This window comes from Leptonotus elevatus, chromosome 2, assembly GCF_054856555.1.
Source record: "Leptonotus elevatus isolate MCC_2025b chromosome 2, RoL_Lele_1.0, whole genome shotgun sequence".
Taxonomy (NCBI): domain Eukaryota; kingdom Metazoa; phylum Chordata; class Actinopteri; order Syngnathiformes; family Syngnathidae; genus Leptonotus; species Leptonotus elevatus.
In genome coordinates this window covers 43,203,648-43,220,364 of record NC_141240.1, presented here as the reverse complement: position 1 = coordinate 43,220,364, position 16,717 = coordinate 43,203,648, and the positions used below count along the sequence as shown (strand labels likewise).

The 16,717-nt window shown below is 43.6% G+C and overlaps 1 protein-coding gene across 4 annotated transcripts in view; it reads right to left on the bottom strand.

Moving 5' to 3' along the window:
* Nucleotides 1–16,717, bottom strand: part of LOC147180124 (receptor tyrosine-protein kinase erbB-4-like) — a 327,725-nt gene that overhangs the window by 37,910 nt on the left and 273,098 nt on the right. For all 4 annotated transcript variants that reach the window (XM_086068131.1, XM_086068133.1, XM_086068132.1 and 1 more), the window contains exons 13-17: nucleotides 16,093–16,225; nucleotides 10,904–10,997; nucleotides 8,508–8,662; nucleotides 7,801–7,845; nucleotides 4,978–5,110 (exon numbers count right to left, since the gene is read on the bottom strand). In XM_086068131.1, the coding sequence (XP_085924257.1) occupies nucleotides 4,978–5,110; nucleotides 7,801–7,845; nucleotides 8,508–8,662; nucleotides 10,904–10,997; nucleotides 16,093–16,225 (560 nt within the window). The remainder of the gene's footprint in view (nucleotides 1–4,977; nucleotides 5,111–7,800; nucleotides 7,846–8,507; nucleotides 8,663–10,903; nucleotides 10,998–16,092; nucleotides 16,226–16,717) is intronic.

Here is a 16,717-nt window from a genome sequence, read left to right as displayed (position 1 = left end):
ATTAATAACCTTCATGCATTAGTGAACACACAGGTGTACATTTTCACTCCTCGCCGGATGATTTGTTGGGAAATGAAAAGTGGCGAGTTGTTCTGTCTTCAGGAAAACACTCTCAAATCCAAACTTATTCAACAAGCATCATAACAAAGTTCCTATCCTATGCGGTAACATTCAAACACCTGCGGCTTATATGTGTAACAAACTCGAGTATTCCCCAAATTTAGCTGGCGCGGCTTATAATCAGGTGCGCCTTATAGTCCAGAAATGACTGTAAATAAATATTTTATCATTGTTAAAAAAAAAAGTAAATTAGCGATTGAACACGATTTTGCGGTGGTGTCGTGTTGATGTTGGTGCACAACAATATATCATACAAATCCATCCGATTTTGGCCGGGCAAATAAGCTACGTGCTCAAGCGTCAAACAAGAATAGGCTTGCAAAATTAATAACCTTCATGCATTAGTGAACACACAGGTGTACATTTTCACTCCTCGCCGGATGATTTGTTGGGAAATGAAAAAGTGGCGAGTTGTTCTGTCTTCAGGAAAACACTCTCAAATCCAAACTTATTCAACAAGCATCATAACAATTATATTACTGGGTGCTTTGAGGTTTTTTTTTTTTTTTTTTACGCCAACCGCCTTCAGATGTTATAATAATGCAAAACCAATTAAAAATGTGAACGTACGCAAACAAAATGAATTGACAGTGAAGATGAATTACCAGTTGCTCCTCTTTGAATTATTATAACATAATTGACGATGGTGTTGAATTCCAGTGACATGAATCTGCCTCAAAATAATTGAAATGACTGCAAATCAGACTCATTTTAAATCGGCGCTGTTGGGCGAAAAAACTCGTGAATCCAAATGTGATTAATTTCACATTTTCACAAATTTATACTATTGGTTTTTATGCATTATTAACTAATCTACAGTATTGAAAATAGCTTGAAAAAAAATCGAACTCTCCTGACAGATGTTTTAAAACTCCGCCTTTTCCTTCACTGTACGAGAGTTGTGTGGCCTTGAGATTGAAAGTCTGGATGTTATTTAGACAATAACGTAAACTATACTTGGTAAGCGAAGTCTGTTTTGCTCAAAACGGATCTTTGCAATGCTCGGCAGGACGAGAATTCATTTCGGCCTATTTAACAAATTATTTGACTTGTTACGATAATGTAACCGCGGTCGATTGTTTTTGCTAAGTATCGATTGCTTTTGTGAAGTATTAAAGGCTTTTTGTCTGGTAGGAAGACTTTGAGGGCGTTGGCGATGTGTTCTACCATTTCAAGGGGAAATAAACCCAAACATTTATAAAACAAGAATGTATTGGATGTGAAAACACGAGTCAAAACTGGGTACTCGGATTAACGTTGTGTTTGTGAAATATGAATTCAATGTGGAATAATTCATCAACATATGAGGACCGCCATGTTTGACGGTTGCTGTAGCTGCTGCTATTTGAATTGTACTGGATTTATTCATTTGATCTTATGTGCGCCATATCTGAAATAGAAATCATGCAGTGGCTGTCAGAAGTCTTGCAATGAGCGAAAGCGTTGCACATCAACTTTTCGATGTGAAAGAGATCTGCAAAAAGAAATCCAGATCAGCTCACAACTCTTTAAGCACAGTCATTTCTGGACTATAAGCCGCTACTTTTTTCACCTGCATTCGACCCTGCGGCTAACACAAAGGTGCGGCTGATCCATCAGATCACAAGGGGGCGCACTTTAAAGGAAGCGCAAGAGCGTCAAGTGAGCCCAAATACAGTAGTAAAGACAGAACCAGAGCGAGACAATTTGCGCCCTCATTGTGGAAAAGAAAGTAGCGGGAACCCGGTGCGGTAACATTCAAACACCTGCGGCTTATATGTGTAACAAACTCGAGTATTCCCCAAATTTAGCTGGCGCGGCTTATAATCAGGTGCGCCTTATAGTCCAGAAATGACTGTAAATAAATATTTTATCATTGTTAAAAAAAAAAAATTGTAAAGCGAATTAGCGATTGAACACGATTTTGCGGTGGTGTCGTGTTGATGTTGGTGCACAACAATATATCATACAAATCCATCCATTCGCTACGCCGCTTATCGTGTTCACGATCACGCGGCGCTGGAGCTCATTCTGTCTGCATTTGGGGAAAGGGCAGACGACAGCCTGAACAGGTCGCTTGTCAGTCGCAGGGCGCGTGGAGTGACAGACAACCATTCAGACCATCATCGAGCGGGAACTGAACCCATGCTGCCTGGAGATAAATCAGATAAATGTACCACCAAATTATCCGATCCTATGTGATAGCAAAATAAAGTCTCGTAGCAAACTTGATTGATGCAGTGTTTGGTAACTCAAGCCAGATGCCAGATTTTTGATTTGCTGAAAAGTAGTCATTTTGGAGATATGAAGTCAAGGAAATTGTACTTTGCTGGATGCTGGAACCCAAAATAATATTCACATATAATTGTGAATACATATAATTGTCCAACATGTCTCAATTCTGGGGTAAAAAAAAAAAAAAAGGTTCTAGTAGCAAAAAGGCTCCACTCTCGCATCTCTCAAACTCTTCCTCTGCTTACTCAAGCGTTTGCCTTCTTAGCATACGAGGGCCGTCCACAGTCCTCACTGTCAGTTTGACACTTTCCCAAGGCTCTTTTAGGCTGATGAAACTGCACACTGGACTTCGATCCTCAATTCAACCAAGTAACAGACCCTGATGACTGAGATCAAGAGTGTCTGGATGAAGGCTAAGGGCTGAGTGTCCGCCCTGTTGTCTCTTTTTTTGTTGGCATAGAGGGTGAAACAGAGAGCTCACTTTTGGTGTCGGTTGAGAAAAAGATGCCTCAAGTACACGCTGTCAAACGGGGATCTGAAGACGCAGCCACCATTTCAATATCAAGCATGCTGTGAAGACTGTTGACTTGCAAAGTACACTTATTTCATTCCTTTGTTTTGCCATTCGCAGTCTTTTCTTGCTGTATCTCATCTGTTTTTTTCCCGTCTCAGTTTTGATCTGCGAACCCATTTTTCTATCTCCCCTGTGACTCATTCTTCTTTTAACTCCGCCTTTCCCCTATCTTCACCTTGAAAGGAGCATCCATTGATGATGTATATTTCAAACATGTCTCTTGTAGTTTTTGAAGAAGCCCCTGAAACCAAACCGCTTTTTTTTTTGCACAATGCTTTAAATGCAAGAGTTTGGGAAACGTGCTTTTCTCTTAACAAACCGAGGTCCGTAATGATTGGATTAGTATGTGGTGGTAAAACCTGAACCTGACATCAACCCCATCAAACACCAGCGGGGTGAACTAGATCGCACATCGAGTCAACACTCACAGAAACACTCCAAACTCTTGACGAAAGGTGTCCCGCATGAGCTCAGGAATTTCAGTTTGTCCTACTTACTGTATATTTGCATTATACAGACAATTAAAAGACAATTTTGCTGGTTGGTGAACTCACAAGTCACCCCAATGATAACACATTTTATATAATAAATGGATGGACTTTCTGTGGTTTTGTTGCATTCTTCCTCACCCGTCTGTTAGCGTGCCTTTATGCACGAATGTCCAGTGGCCGTTGCGAGCCGATTATGATGGACGGGTAGAAAGTTTTCTGCGACTGACCTCCTCTGCAACCTGACAGCTGCCTACAAGTGGAATAACAAGCGGACTCCTGTGGACTAATTGCGGGGCCTGCGGCGATGACGCTACTGAACGACCCTGAGGTGTGCGCATGTGCGGCAACACAGACGTGATCCATGGAAGTGATGCATGGACAGTGCTCTTCAAGGGAAATTCACAAAAAAGCACAAGGATGTTTCCTCGCCTGGTTAGCTGTAATTAATAGTAACAATCTAAATTGACTCTAAAGGGATGTCTAAGGATTTTTTTTTTTTTTTACCCAATTTTCTCCCCTCGGGTCGACAGCATTCATTTGCACTGAGTGTGTAAATGAAATGTACTCTTAAGTAATCACCTCCATGTTATTATAGCAAACCTCTTTTAAGATGATGTTGACAAAAAAGATCTTGCAGAGAAACTAGCTGATACTTGGAGAAAGAAACTTCAGGATACAAAGCAAGGGAAAAATAAGTCCCAATTTTCAAGCACAATGCCCATGACAGAACAAAAAGGTTTTCATTTTCACCTGTGTACAATAATAACAATCTCCAGCTCTCGCTGGAGCGGTTTGCAGCCGAGTGTGAAGCGGTTGGGATGAGGATCAGCACCTCCAAATCCGAGACCATGGTCCTCAGTCGGAAAAGGGTGTAGTGCTCTCTGCGGGTCGGGGATGAGGTCCTGCCCCAAGTGGAGGAGTTCAAGTATCTTGGGGTCTTGTTCACGAGTGAGGGGAGGTTCGAGCGGGAGATCGACAGACGGATCGGTGCAGCGTCTGCAGTGATGCGGACGCTGTATCGGTCCGTTGTGGTGAAGAAGGAGCGGAGCCGAAAGGCAAAGCTCTCGATTTACCGGTCGATCTACGTTCCTGTCCTCACCTATGGTCACGAGCTGTGGGTCATGACCGAAAGAACGAGATCCCGGATACAAGCGGCCGAAATGAGTTTCCTCCGCAGGGTAGCCGGGCTCTCCCTTCGAGATAGGGTGAGAAGCTCGGTCATCCGGGAGGGACTCAGCGTCGAGCCGCTACTCCTCCACGTTGAGAGGAACCAGTTGAGGTGGCTGGGGCATCTGGTTCGGATGCCTCCTGGGCGCCTCCCTGGGGAGGTGTTCCGGGCATGTCCTACCGGCAGGAGGCCCCGGGGACGACCCAGGACACGCTGGAGAGACTACGTCTCACGGCTGGCTTGGGAACGCCTTGGGATCCCATCGGAGGAGCTGGCTGAAGTGGCTGGGGAGAGGGAAGTCTGGGCTTCCCTGCTAAAGCTGCTGCCCCCGCGACCCGACCCCGGATAAGCGGAATTGAAGACGGAACGGAACAATAATAACATATGCAGCTATAAAACACGGTCCTCACCTCCGTCTCCAGGAAGCGGCGCAAGGCCCTCTTCTTCTTGATGCTCTTTCGCCGAACATAGACGGCGACGCCGAGCGCCACAATGACGATGACGAAAAGGCCGCCGATGATTCCGGCGGCGATGAGGGGCGTCCTGTGGACGGGAGAAGTGGGTGCGTTGTCATTAGTACCGCTGAAAGTGACAAATCGCAAAAGAAATGTTGATGGAACACAACAAAAAAAACAACAACAGCACAAACAATGAAAACACAGCAGCCTCCAAGTAACAGACGCTTGCACTGTCAAGGTCAGAAGACGTGGCTGCGGAGGAGATAACGTTTCTTTTGTCTTCGTTTCCTCCACATCGGACGAGGGCTAAAGCAGCTTTGCTTCAAGTGTGAGGGATGAATCTGTCACAAATGGGAATGTTTTTGGAGAACTTAAAAGCCCAACCATTGTGACATACCGAGACCAGTCACGATAAAAAACAAAAAAAAATCTGGATGATATCTTTTCCCAGAAATCACGATAAACGATGTTTTAATGCCAATGATATAGTGACGATGTTAGAGCAAAAACAAACAAAACACCCTTTTGAAGTGCATTTAAGAACATTTGTGACTAAATTGAGAGCAGACAGGATCATTATGTAGTGATTTTTGCTTTGCCGATTACTCGTGAGATTTTTACAATCCAACTGATCTAATCAATACTCGCCTAAATGAAAGCTCTAATAAACAAATCTTATATAATGTATTTGACATGTTTGCATAATCATACCGCGATTTCAAGCAAGCTCCCTCGATACCCCAGGGTTGGAGAGATAGATACTCATTAAGGTGGTCTCGCTGTCAATTCTGGCACTTGAAACGTAAAATATCTGTTGCCGGTCACCAATCGGTTTAAATTCCCGCTAGGCATAACGAATGTTTGCGGAATCACTGGCGCATAAACAAACAAATGAAACACTACAAAAAGAGCACTGTCGACGATAGCTGCTAGCCAATGTGTAGCTAGCACTAATTCTACTTGGCTATTATTGCTATAGTATACATTGCTGTGGCTCATTAATAAATGAGAAGAATACTTGTATGTGCCCATTAAGAACCAATGGAACACATAGGAATGGAACAAAACTGTTTAAGCATCCTGACTTAAATGTTAATCTATTGCCCTAATCAGAATCACTATTTTATTTTTTATTTTTATTTTTAATTTTTTTTATTATTATTTTTTTTTTAAGAGCTCAGTATTGTTCATTCGGAAATGTCATCATCATTGCTCTTTTTTTTATATATATATATATATATATATATATATATATATATATATATATATATATATATATATATATATATATATATATATATATATATACACATATATATATATATATATTTTTTTTTTTGTGTGTGTGGGTGAGTATGTGTATGTGCGTGCGTGCGTGCGTGCGTGTGTGTATTTGTTAGCTCACCAGAAAACCTATTAGAAAAAAATCTCATACCGTTCACCTAAATCGAACACCAGGAGACCCGAGGGGACCGATGAAAACCAAGGAAGGTGGGAATCACTATTTTAGGCAAAGGCACCAACTTCCAAACCATCCATTTGTTGTTATTAAAAAAAAACACACACCTGAGTTGCTGAGATGGACCGTGAGGGTTACCTATCACGGTTGACCTATCACGGTTGACCTGGACGATATGGTATTATTATATTTTTCAATGTCGATGTACTGTCCCTGTTTTGTCGTTTTTTTTTTCCTTCTATACTGTATACGGTATCTACAAAGATGTGTTATGCACATGGATCCCGTGTATGGAAAAATCGAAAAAAAAGTAAGAAAAAAACCCCGCCTGCTGCTCGCTCATACTTGACGTTCAAAACTATTTGTCGCCGAGGCCATTAGCGTCTAATGGAAGATTCGTGTAGCGCGGTGCTACGGCAGCGACGTGAGGTGCTGCATCGATTGCGGCGGACCTAAATAGGAGAGCGAGCGGGGGGGGGGGGTTGGGGGGCTTGAAATTTAACAAAGAGGCTTTGGGTTTCAACATAATGAGATATACAGTCATGTTGTGAATAGTAATGCAGCGGTTTGGAACGATTAGGTCGGCGAGGGTGGAGAAGCAAGGAGACACAAAAAGAATTGAGAGGAGGTGAAAAGGACAGCAAAATAAAACGTGAAAGAAAGTGGAAAAGGAAAGCAAAAAAAAAAAGGATTTGGGCCAAGAAGAAAAGAGCAGAAAAGGCAGGGTCATGGAATCGGAAAGAAGACAGCAGAAGGGTGAGAAGCAGACAGTCGGCCGGCACAAGGTGAGACAACGCGAAGGACTTCTCTAATTAGGAGGAGAGGATTTACAGGCAAACAGGAGACTTGGGGTCGCCGCCAGATAAAACGCGGCACCATTATGTGAGCAGAGAAGCCCCCGGAGGCAAGTGCAAGCGCTCGTTTGTACTTTAATGGATGCCCTCTTACTGCTGCGCTGTTTTGGCTCAATCCTAATGAGTCACATTTGCTCTAATTGTTAAAATAACTTCCTTTTATGTGCACGCTAATAAGAGTTGTCGTGCCACATTGTCCACCGTATTCGTGATTGTTTTTATTCCATGTACTTCTGGAGACTTGTTGAGGTTAGCAAGAAGCCAATCTTTACCAAGCTAACACGCTATTGACAATCAAAGACGCATTTCCTGTCCATTGATCCGGAGGCGCATTTGTGAGGTCACGTCAAACCCTTGTTTTATTCTCAATAATTTTGCACTCTGATTGCATTTCTGCATTTGGACAATGGCAGCAAACGCTTTCCCAGTCCAACATGATGGATGTTTTCCGAGATCCCTTACCTGTCCATCATCCCAACACAATCTTGGAGTCTGGGCCCGACGCACCTGCAGGGCAGAGAAAGCAGAGACGTCGTCCATTAAAACCCGGACAGGTTATGAGTAAAACCTCTGCTTGTCTTCCTCTGCTGTCGCCGAGCACGTAATGAAATCCCGGGCATGGCTGACCCACTCATCACGATATGACAGGGAAAGAAAACCATGTTGTTGCTTGTTTCACATCAAAGCAACACTGTTGGGGAATGTCAAACAATTTGGTTTTGTAAGACAGCGAATGAATTCGCTCACTTGACAACAAACGGTGAGCAGGTACGGTTCATCTTATTCTGATTGCGGTTTCTTGGCCTTTTCAATTACTCATTGAGGGCCCTGCGGAAATATCCTGAAGCTGATCTCAAGATGCTTCGTGGCTCTGAAGAGGCCAATTAGTTCTATCATGCTGACCTGTGACCTCTGCTATGTTTGACTCGGTGTTTTGATGTCAATCCAGAAGACCTCGCGGCCTGGGGGAGAAAAACGAAGGCAGCTGTTGTCATGCCAACAACAGAGTTTGCGCCAGAGTCTGGAATATTGTCTTTCTATTTTTCCGTGTCCTTGTATTGCGAGACATGATTCATGAGATGAAACAGGATAATCGTTGCGCTGATCCTCGGACCGAGCCGCGGCGAATCTGGCACCAGAGCCGGAGCCGGAGCAGGATCTTGTCTTACCCTTGGGTGCAGTTGGCGTGGCAGGGATGACACTCATTGTTGGCCTTGGCGTACTTAAAGATGAAACTGTTGGCCCCCTGCAGGCCGTCGGGGCACTTGGCCACACAGTTGGGCCCGTCTTTGAAGTGGAGGCACTTCACGCACTGCTCCGGACCCTGGATCAGCAGAAAAAGGCGAATTGAGCGGGGAATAAAAAAAAGATGAAAGGAAGCTAAAACAAAAGCGATGGCCACGGAGGTGAAAGGAACAGGATATTAAAGTGTCACCGCCGGAAAATAACGAATAAAAGAAGCATATGACAGAATCCAATTGAAACACGGCAAATCCTGTTAACGTGCTCACTTCCTGCTGCGGCTAACGTGGCTGGCGGGCCTTGTGATTTATAACACGTCGAGCGCAAATTGCCTGGAGTGTATTCCGGCACACCTCTATGGTGAAGGCGGCAATCAACAAAATCAGGTCATGTCAAGGTAGCGCACGGGGATGGCAATGGCGGAGATGACAGGTGGTACGAGTGCAGCGGGCTCATGAATAAATAAGAGCTGCGTGTGCGAACAGACAAAATAACAGCGGCGCTGTGGCCTTCGTGACGTCGGGACACCTTTTGATGGACGGCCGTCGTCTTTCGCGCGTTCATCCGCACTGCCGTCAGTTTGGAATTTGCTCATTTGTTGGGGTTGCATGTGAAGCCGTGACGTAAAATAATGAAGAAGTCTGAGTGTGTCGCGAATGTATTTGTGTCGAAGATGGCCTGTGGGTGTTTGCTATGTTATATTCGATTGTCCTGTGTTTTGAGGAACACAGACAAATCTGATGAAGCTATTTTAATTCTGCACTCAGTCATCATTCATGCCCACATTAACCTGCATTCAGTCTTGCAACGGACTCACAGGTAAAATATAGGGTGACCAGATTTTCACAACTAAAAGTAGGACACATCAAATATACAACAATTTCTCACCGAGAACTATTTATATCAAATTGAATCGGTTGTGGTTGTGCTTTTACTTTGGCTAATGCTAAATGCTGTCTTGCTTAACAGTTCAATGGCTGTAAATTCACCATCGTCATTATCCAACCTATTTTGCTTGGTCCGATATTTGTGGCAATGTCGTTACCCCAGAAAAAAAAATTGGTATCCCGTGCCGCTGCAACTCGAGATCTTCTACTGCGAGAGCGGTCATTAAAAGATAATTAATTAATTTTGCTTCTCCTTATATATATGTATATATATATATATATATATATATATAAAAAAAAAAAAAAAAAAAAAAAAAAGAGCAATGATGATGACATTTCCGAATGAACAATACTGAGCTCTTAAAAAAAGCAGAAACAAAAAAAAAAAAAAAAAAGATAATTAATTAATTTTGCTTCTCCTTGCAGCTATGCTTTGTTGAAATCAAGCATTTATTTGTATTTATTTTAGCAAGGGGATCATTTTTTTTTTCCGAAAGTAATTACATTGCCACAACATTCCAATGCTAGAAATTTGAAAAAGGGCCTACAATTCGCAAAAACTGTTTTTACGCTTGGAGGGGGTGGATTTGGAAACATATCGAAAAAAAAGAAATTGCGAATTTTGGCTATGGAAACAGGTTTTGCGAATAAACGCTGACAAGACCGGACACACGTCACATGTTTTGACCGGATATGACGTCACACGTACGTTTGTCGTCACAAAGCAATGGCGGACGATAAAGTGTGGGTATGTGTGGGGGGGGACGACGAAACAGAAATATTTTTGGAATTAATTAAAGAAGCGGATATTCATGCAATTTTAAATGGAAAACAACGCAAAGTAACGCTACGGTTTATCAAGAATTACAAAAGCAAACTCATACAACGTCATTGCACGGCGCAGTCGCTTCCTGTTTTTCCTTCTTCTTTTAAATTACTGGTGGATCACACCTCTTAAAGGTGTATTGCGCCACCTACAGCGGCGGAGAAGAAGAGCAGATGGCGCATTTTCACAAAATGTGCTTACAAATTTCGAAACATTTGGATGGATTGGAAACCCGCCACCAGAGGCGCTCACTTCGCATTGCGTCTGACGATTTCCCATGATTCTTATACACGGAAGCAGGAAATTGTTTGAGTTTCGATATGACGTAAACGTGAATGTGAAAGTGAATAGGAAGGAATTTAACATTCCTTTTTAACTGGTTTATCATGAGAATCACGGTGACATCTGTTTGAGTGACACATGAACCCCCAAACAATTGCGCAACTTGCGGACTGGATTAAAACAAACAAACAAATGGTACACCAGGACGGGCTCTGCGTAAAAGTGGGACAAACACGACGGGGCTGGCGAGTACTCGGGACTAGACTCAAAACCGAGACTGCTCCGGCTAAATCGGGACATCTGGTCACCCAAAAGGTAAGATTCTTACCTGTCCAAGACAAGTCATGGTGTTACTGTCCATCCTCTCGCACTGGCTATCACACTCCAAACACACGGATCCATTGGCAAATTCACGCACTTCCCTGATTGAGAGAAAGGGAAGAGATTGAGATGCATTTATAATGGATTTTGAAAAGCGTGTTGAAATATTGATCTGAGCATTGCCGAGTGTGGATTTTCAAGCGCACTGTGTGCGCACCAGCGCAAGTCGTACATAGGAGGGAGCCTTTTTTTTTTTTTTTTTCTTAAAAAGAGAGAAAAAAAAAAAGAAGAAAAAAGAAAAAAAAAAAAAAAGGAGGGAGCCTTTTGATTGAAACCAACAACGCGCCATCGCGCATTCCACATCGCACAGATCAACCTTCTTTTTTACCCGCGCTGGTCTCCCAGACTTTTAATTGCCACGACTGCCAGCGTGCCCTCCGGTTGAGGGCAAGGGGAGGGCGGCAATCCGCCGCTGACTATTTGATCAAGTTAAAGGCTCAAGCCGGTCAATAGGCAGACAGAGAAAGGCCCATGAATAATGAACAGCTTTTTTAAATCGTGGCAAACACAAAAGCGATGCGCTGAGGGAGGCGGTGGAGCTGGTGGGCGGATGCGAGCGAACTGGGAAGACTCCAGGGAGCGGCCGGTGTTTGATTAGGACAGGGTGAAGGAAAGGGAAGGGAATGGTTTGCTCAAGTACGTATTTTCTTTTGGTTTGCAGCTTCTGAAGTCGAGGCACTTTATAGAGAGATGCAGTCCATAACAATGCTTTTGTTGTTCCGTTGCTCAAGGCAAATATTGGGTTTATGCACTATAATTACAACAGCAGGGGCTGCATCACATATCGGCCCGTGCCGCCGAATCCTGCCGTGCGTGCATATCCACCGCCATCCATAAATGCCTCCTTTTTGTTTGTGTCCAAACCAGCAAATTATCCTCCTTTTTTTCGAAGCGGCTTCTCTGCCGAGGTGAGGCCTGTCGATTACAAGCGGCGCTGATCAAAAACACTTTTTGCCATCAGTGCGATCGATAGGCTGATGGACGTCCCTCTGTGAGGGAGGCTCACGCCGCTGCAAGCGCGGAGGTGCTGATTAAAGCGCTGCTCTCGGTTCGAAGGGAGACTCGACAAAATGCTTTTTATGTGATCCTGACAAATTTGGTGTCTTGATGGATCTCAGAGTAAAGAACGAGACACTCGTGAGTTCAACTGTATCCCATTAAAGATGTAATAAAAGTGAAAATGAAATCCCGGTTTTCCCTCGGGCTAAGTCAGAGGATCTTTTATGAGATAATTCTGATGATTCGGTACAAATTGCAGCAGCTTGTCGCAGCCTCCCCCCAAAATACAATCATCTTTTCCCATGAAGTCCAAAAAACTTCCCATTGCTCACTTTCCATATTTCGCCTTTTCCTTGTTCCGGAGTAATCATATTTCTCTTTCAGAAGCTGCATCCTGGGGAAAAAGGCCCAGCCAGTGAAGAAATCCTTTTTTTGGGGGGGGGGGGAATTAAATGTTGGGGGAAATGACGCAGAGGGAGAACGACAAAGACCTTGGCAGCGGTGTTCTCTCCAGTTAGTTCTATTCAGTTCATTGATTGGCCCCTTCATGGCCGCCCCACTGCCCCACTGGGGGGTTAGCCTGATGAGGGATTAGCCCTGCATTAGACTGTGCCCAACACCCCCCCCCCCCCCCCACACACAAAAAAACACACCCAGCCAACCCACCGGAGCAACCTTTTTAATTAAACACATTCAACGGCTCCTTAATCCCCCCCCGCAACCCCCAATGGACACCATCAGACATTTCCCTCCTTGTGCGCCTTTTCTCTCTTTTGTTCTTCCTTTGTTTTATTCAACAGAGGTAGAAACTAATGGGAATAAGTATCTTTGCTCGGTAACAATGAAAACGCGCAACAGAGGCTAGCTGAGAGACCGAGGTTCAAAATCCATCCATCCATCCATCCATCCATTTTCTGTACCGCTTGTCCTCATAAGGGTCGCGGGGGTTGCTGGAGCCTATCCCAGCTGGCTTCGGGCAGGAGGCGGGGTACACCCTGTACTGGTTGCCAGCCAATCGCAAGGCACACAGAGACGAACAACCATACTCACAATCGCACCTGTGGACAATTTGGAGTGTCCAATTCACCTGCCATGCATGTTTTTGGAAATCCAACAACTCTAAATATATTTGACCGACATGTGGAAGTTGATTAAGCGCTCTGCCATGCACTCGGGGCACATTGTGAGGAACAACGACAATAAACAAGCAACTGCTGCAAAAGCTAAAGACAGCAGATGATCTTCTCTATGACGTATTTTATTACGACTGTTTTGTATCCTTCCTTAGCGAGTCTCACATGCCTGCAACACGGCGTGAAATTAATTTAGAAAACACAGTTTGTGACTGTTCTGATAAATTAAGTTAGACATTTTAAATGTAGCGGCACGGCGGCTGACTGGTTAGCACGTCCGCCTCCCAGTGCAAAGGTTGCGAGATCAAGTCCGGGCTTCGGCCTTCCTGGGTGGAGTTTGCATGTTCTCCCCGTGCCTGCGTGGCTTTTCTCCGGGTACTCCGGTTTCCTCCCACATTCCAAAAACATGCATGGCAGGTGAATTGGACACTCCAAATTGTCCATAGGTGCGATTGTGAGTATGGTTGTTCGTCTCTGTGTGCCCTGCGATTGGCTGGCAACCAGTACAGGGTGTAACCCCGCCTACTGCCCGAAGCCAGCTGGGATAGGCTCCAGCAACCCCGCGACCCTTGTGAGGACAAGCGGTACAGAAAATAGATGGATGGATGGATTTTAAATGTATCTACAAAGTTCGAAGTTTCATTTTAGTTAGTTTTTATTTCGTTTTTTTGAGTTTTATTTTTTAAATCTACTTAGTTTTACTTAGTTTTCAGGGTGGTTCTGTTTGTTTGTATTAGTTTTAGTTATTTAAAACATGCTTAGTTTCAATATTGGTTTTCGTTTAAAGAAAATGAACTATTTGTGCACAATATCTAATAAACATTATGGTAAAATGAAAAAAAGCAACACATTTTTTTCCGAGCCGAGCCATTTTTAAAGATTGGTGTAATTGTGTCGCTGGGCATACTCAGCCTTATTTCAAAATATCAGTACTCACCACAGCGGCTGCCCCTTTTGTGGCCATTTTACAATCAGGAAGTACAAATTTGAAATTCGAAGAATGGAAAAATCATTATAGATACAATATAATACAAATAAAAATGAAAAGGAGCAGAAAGAAGACAAGTATCAAAATTACATGTGATTTTAAGAATCTCTATTGGGAAATAGACATGAGTTTTTATTAGTTTTAGTTATTGAAAAAATGCTTCGTTTTAGTTAGTTTCAATATTGTTTTTCGTTTTTAAGAAAATTGTATTGCTTGTGCACAATTATTTAATAAACAGGCAACACATTTCTTCCCTAGCGTTGCATTTGGGCTGAGTTAAATGAAAAAGCAGGCGAGCCGAGCCATTGGAGGCAAAAGTCAAGTATGCAAATTGTCGCCTCGGAGTGACATCATCAGAAAGTGCTTTTCTATTGGCTGCTGCTAGATGACATCACTTCTGTACTTAATTAAAATCACATTTAAAATCATCCCCAAAGGCTCATGTATTAAATTAATAACGGTACCAAAGACTAAAACGAAGGAAATGTTCGCTATAATTATAGTTAGTTTTGTAAACATCAAATGTAGTTTCAGTTAGTTTTCTTTTTCTTAAAAATAATTTTCGTTTCAGTTTTACTTTGCTAACAAAATTGTTTTTTTTTACATTTTAGTTAGTTTTGTAAACATCAAATGTAGTTTCAGTTAGTTTTCTTTTTCTTAAAAATAATTTTCGTTTCAGTTTTACTTTGCTAACAAAATTGTTTTTTTTTTACATTTTAGTTAGTTTCTGTTAACTAAAATAACCTTGCTGCAAAGTTTGCGCTTTAACTTTGACAGCCCTAATAATGTACAACATATCGTAATTTATCGCCAATGAGATGGAAGAACAATATTAATGCTACTTTTATGACTTGCAAGATACGCACAAAGAAAAGATGTTTGTGCGATGCAGAAAGAAAGAGTTCCAAGAGCTTCCCCAGCATTTTGAAGCTCGCACGATAAGCGGCGAATCAAGCACGGACGCGTTCATGCATTTAGAGAATTTTGTGCTGATAAAGCACCTCTCTTCTTTCTTCTTCTCGGATTCCCACTTGAGCGTGAAGAAATGGAACATCAAGTTGCCACGCTTGGCCGTTGCTGTGTTTACAGCAACACAAGGAGCTCCCCGCCGCTTCCCGCCGCTCGTCTCCCCCTCGCCAGTCTCCTTCAAAGCTTTGGCACGGAGCTCTTTTCCCCGACAACTTCAAAGCTTCCCTCCCACAAACGGTGCTCGAGAAGGACCGGCAACAAGTCAACATGACCGAGGCCTTGCATCGCTCTCAAGCACCGAACCTTGCGCGCAAATGTGAGGCGTCTCTCTCCGCCTCCCACGGGGGGGGGGGGGGGGGGGGGGGGGGGACAAACCCTCGACATGACCACTTTCAAAAAAAGTGATCTGTTTGCAGACGCAGCCGGGATTTGCCTTATTTGAGACAGTTCCTTTCAAGTGCTGTGATTCTCAACATCTCCTGCTTCGTTCACGAGGAAGAATCCGGAAAAGCACATCTACAAAGATCTTATCCTCAGGTGAGTTTTCCCGTCTTTCGTTTGATGCGCCTCCTGGCGGCATCCAGCGATGACCTGAGCGGAATTATTCATGCTGCGACGCAACATCAAATGTGGCCTTTGTCAGTCAGTCATCTTCAGAGCTCATTTGGGAGAATTGTAATGAAATATCCCAATTCCAACAATATATTCAAGTTAATTTGCCTCAATGGCAAGTCCACCGTGCGCATGACCTACTCGGAGCGCAAAATGTCTTATTGGTTCATCTCATTACATTCACAGCAAATGGCAATTAGACTCTCCTTCTGAGCCCTTGAGGACACTTTGAGTTCATTCTCATACATCAAAGCTGCTTAAATTGATTTTATTTCCACCGCTTGTCAAGTGTGCCCTGTTTGCAAGGGAATTAATGCGTCTTCGGGAACCGTAACGATCCGGCATTGCGGAAAATGCTTTTGCGGCTCATACGCAGCGCTTGTGAACAGTTAACCTGAATGATGACACTATTTTTTTTGCAGCTATTTTACGCACCCGTGAAAAAGATGGCAGGACTCAACGCAGGTACGGCCCCGTCTGAAGTGGCGGCAGGAGAGGCACTGGTCGGGCCCCGGGCCCCAGCAGCCTTCGTCGGAGCACATTCGGTCGCAGACCATGCGCTGCTGGGCTGAGGAGAAAAACGGATTCAAACTACAACCGAAATTGTGTGTGTTCAAATTTTTATTTTATTTTTTATTTTTTCTAAAGTGTGTTCAAATTTGAATATCCTGGAGATACTGGACTCAGTGTGCGAGCATATACAGTCATTTCTGGACTATAAGGCGCGCTAGCTCCATTTGGGGAATACTTGAGTTTGTTACACATATAAGCCGCACCCCACTGTAATGTTACCGCACCGGGTTCCCGCTACTTTTTTTTCCATAATGAGGGCGCAAATTGTCTCGCTCTCGTTCTGTCTTTACGACTGTATTTGGGCTCACTTGACGCTCCTGCGCTTCCTTTAAAGTGCGCCCCCTTGTGATCTGATGGATCAGCCGCACCTTTGTGTTAGCCGCAGGGTCGAATGCAGGTGAAAAAAGTAGCGGCTTATAGTCCAGAAATTACCATGAATGGGAGCCTCGCTCTCATTCTGTCTCTCCTTTTGCTCACTTGGTTTGTT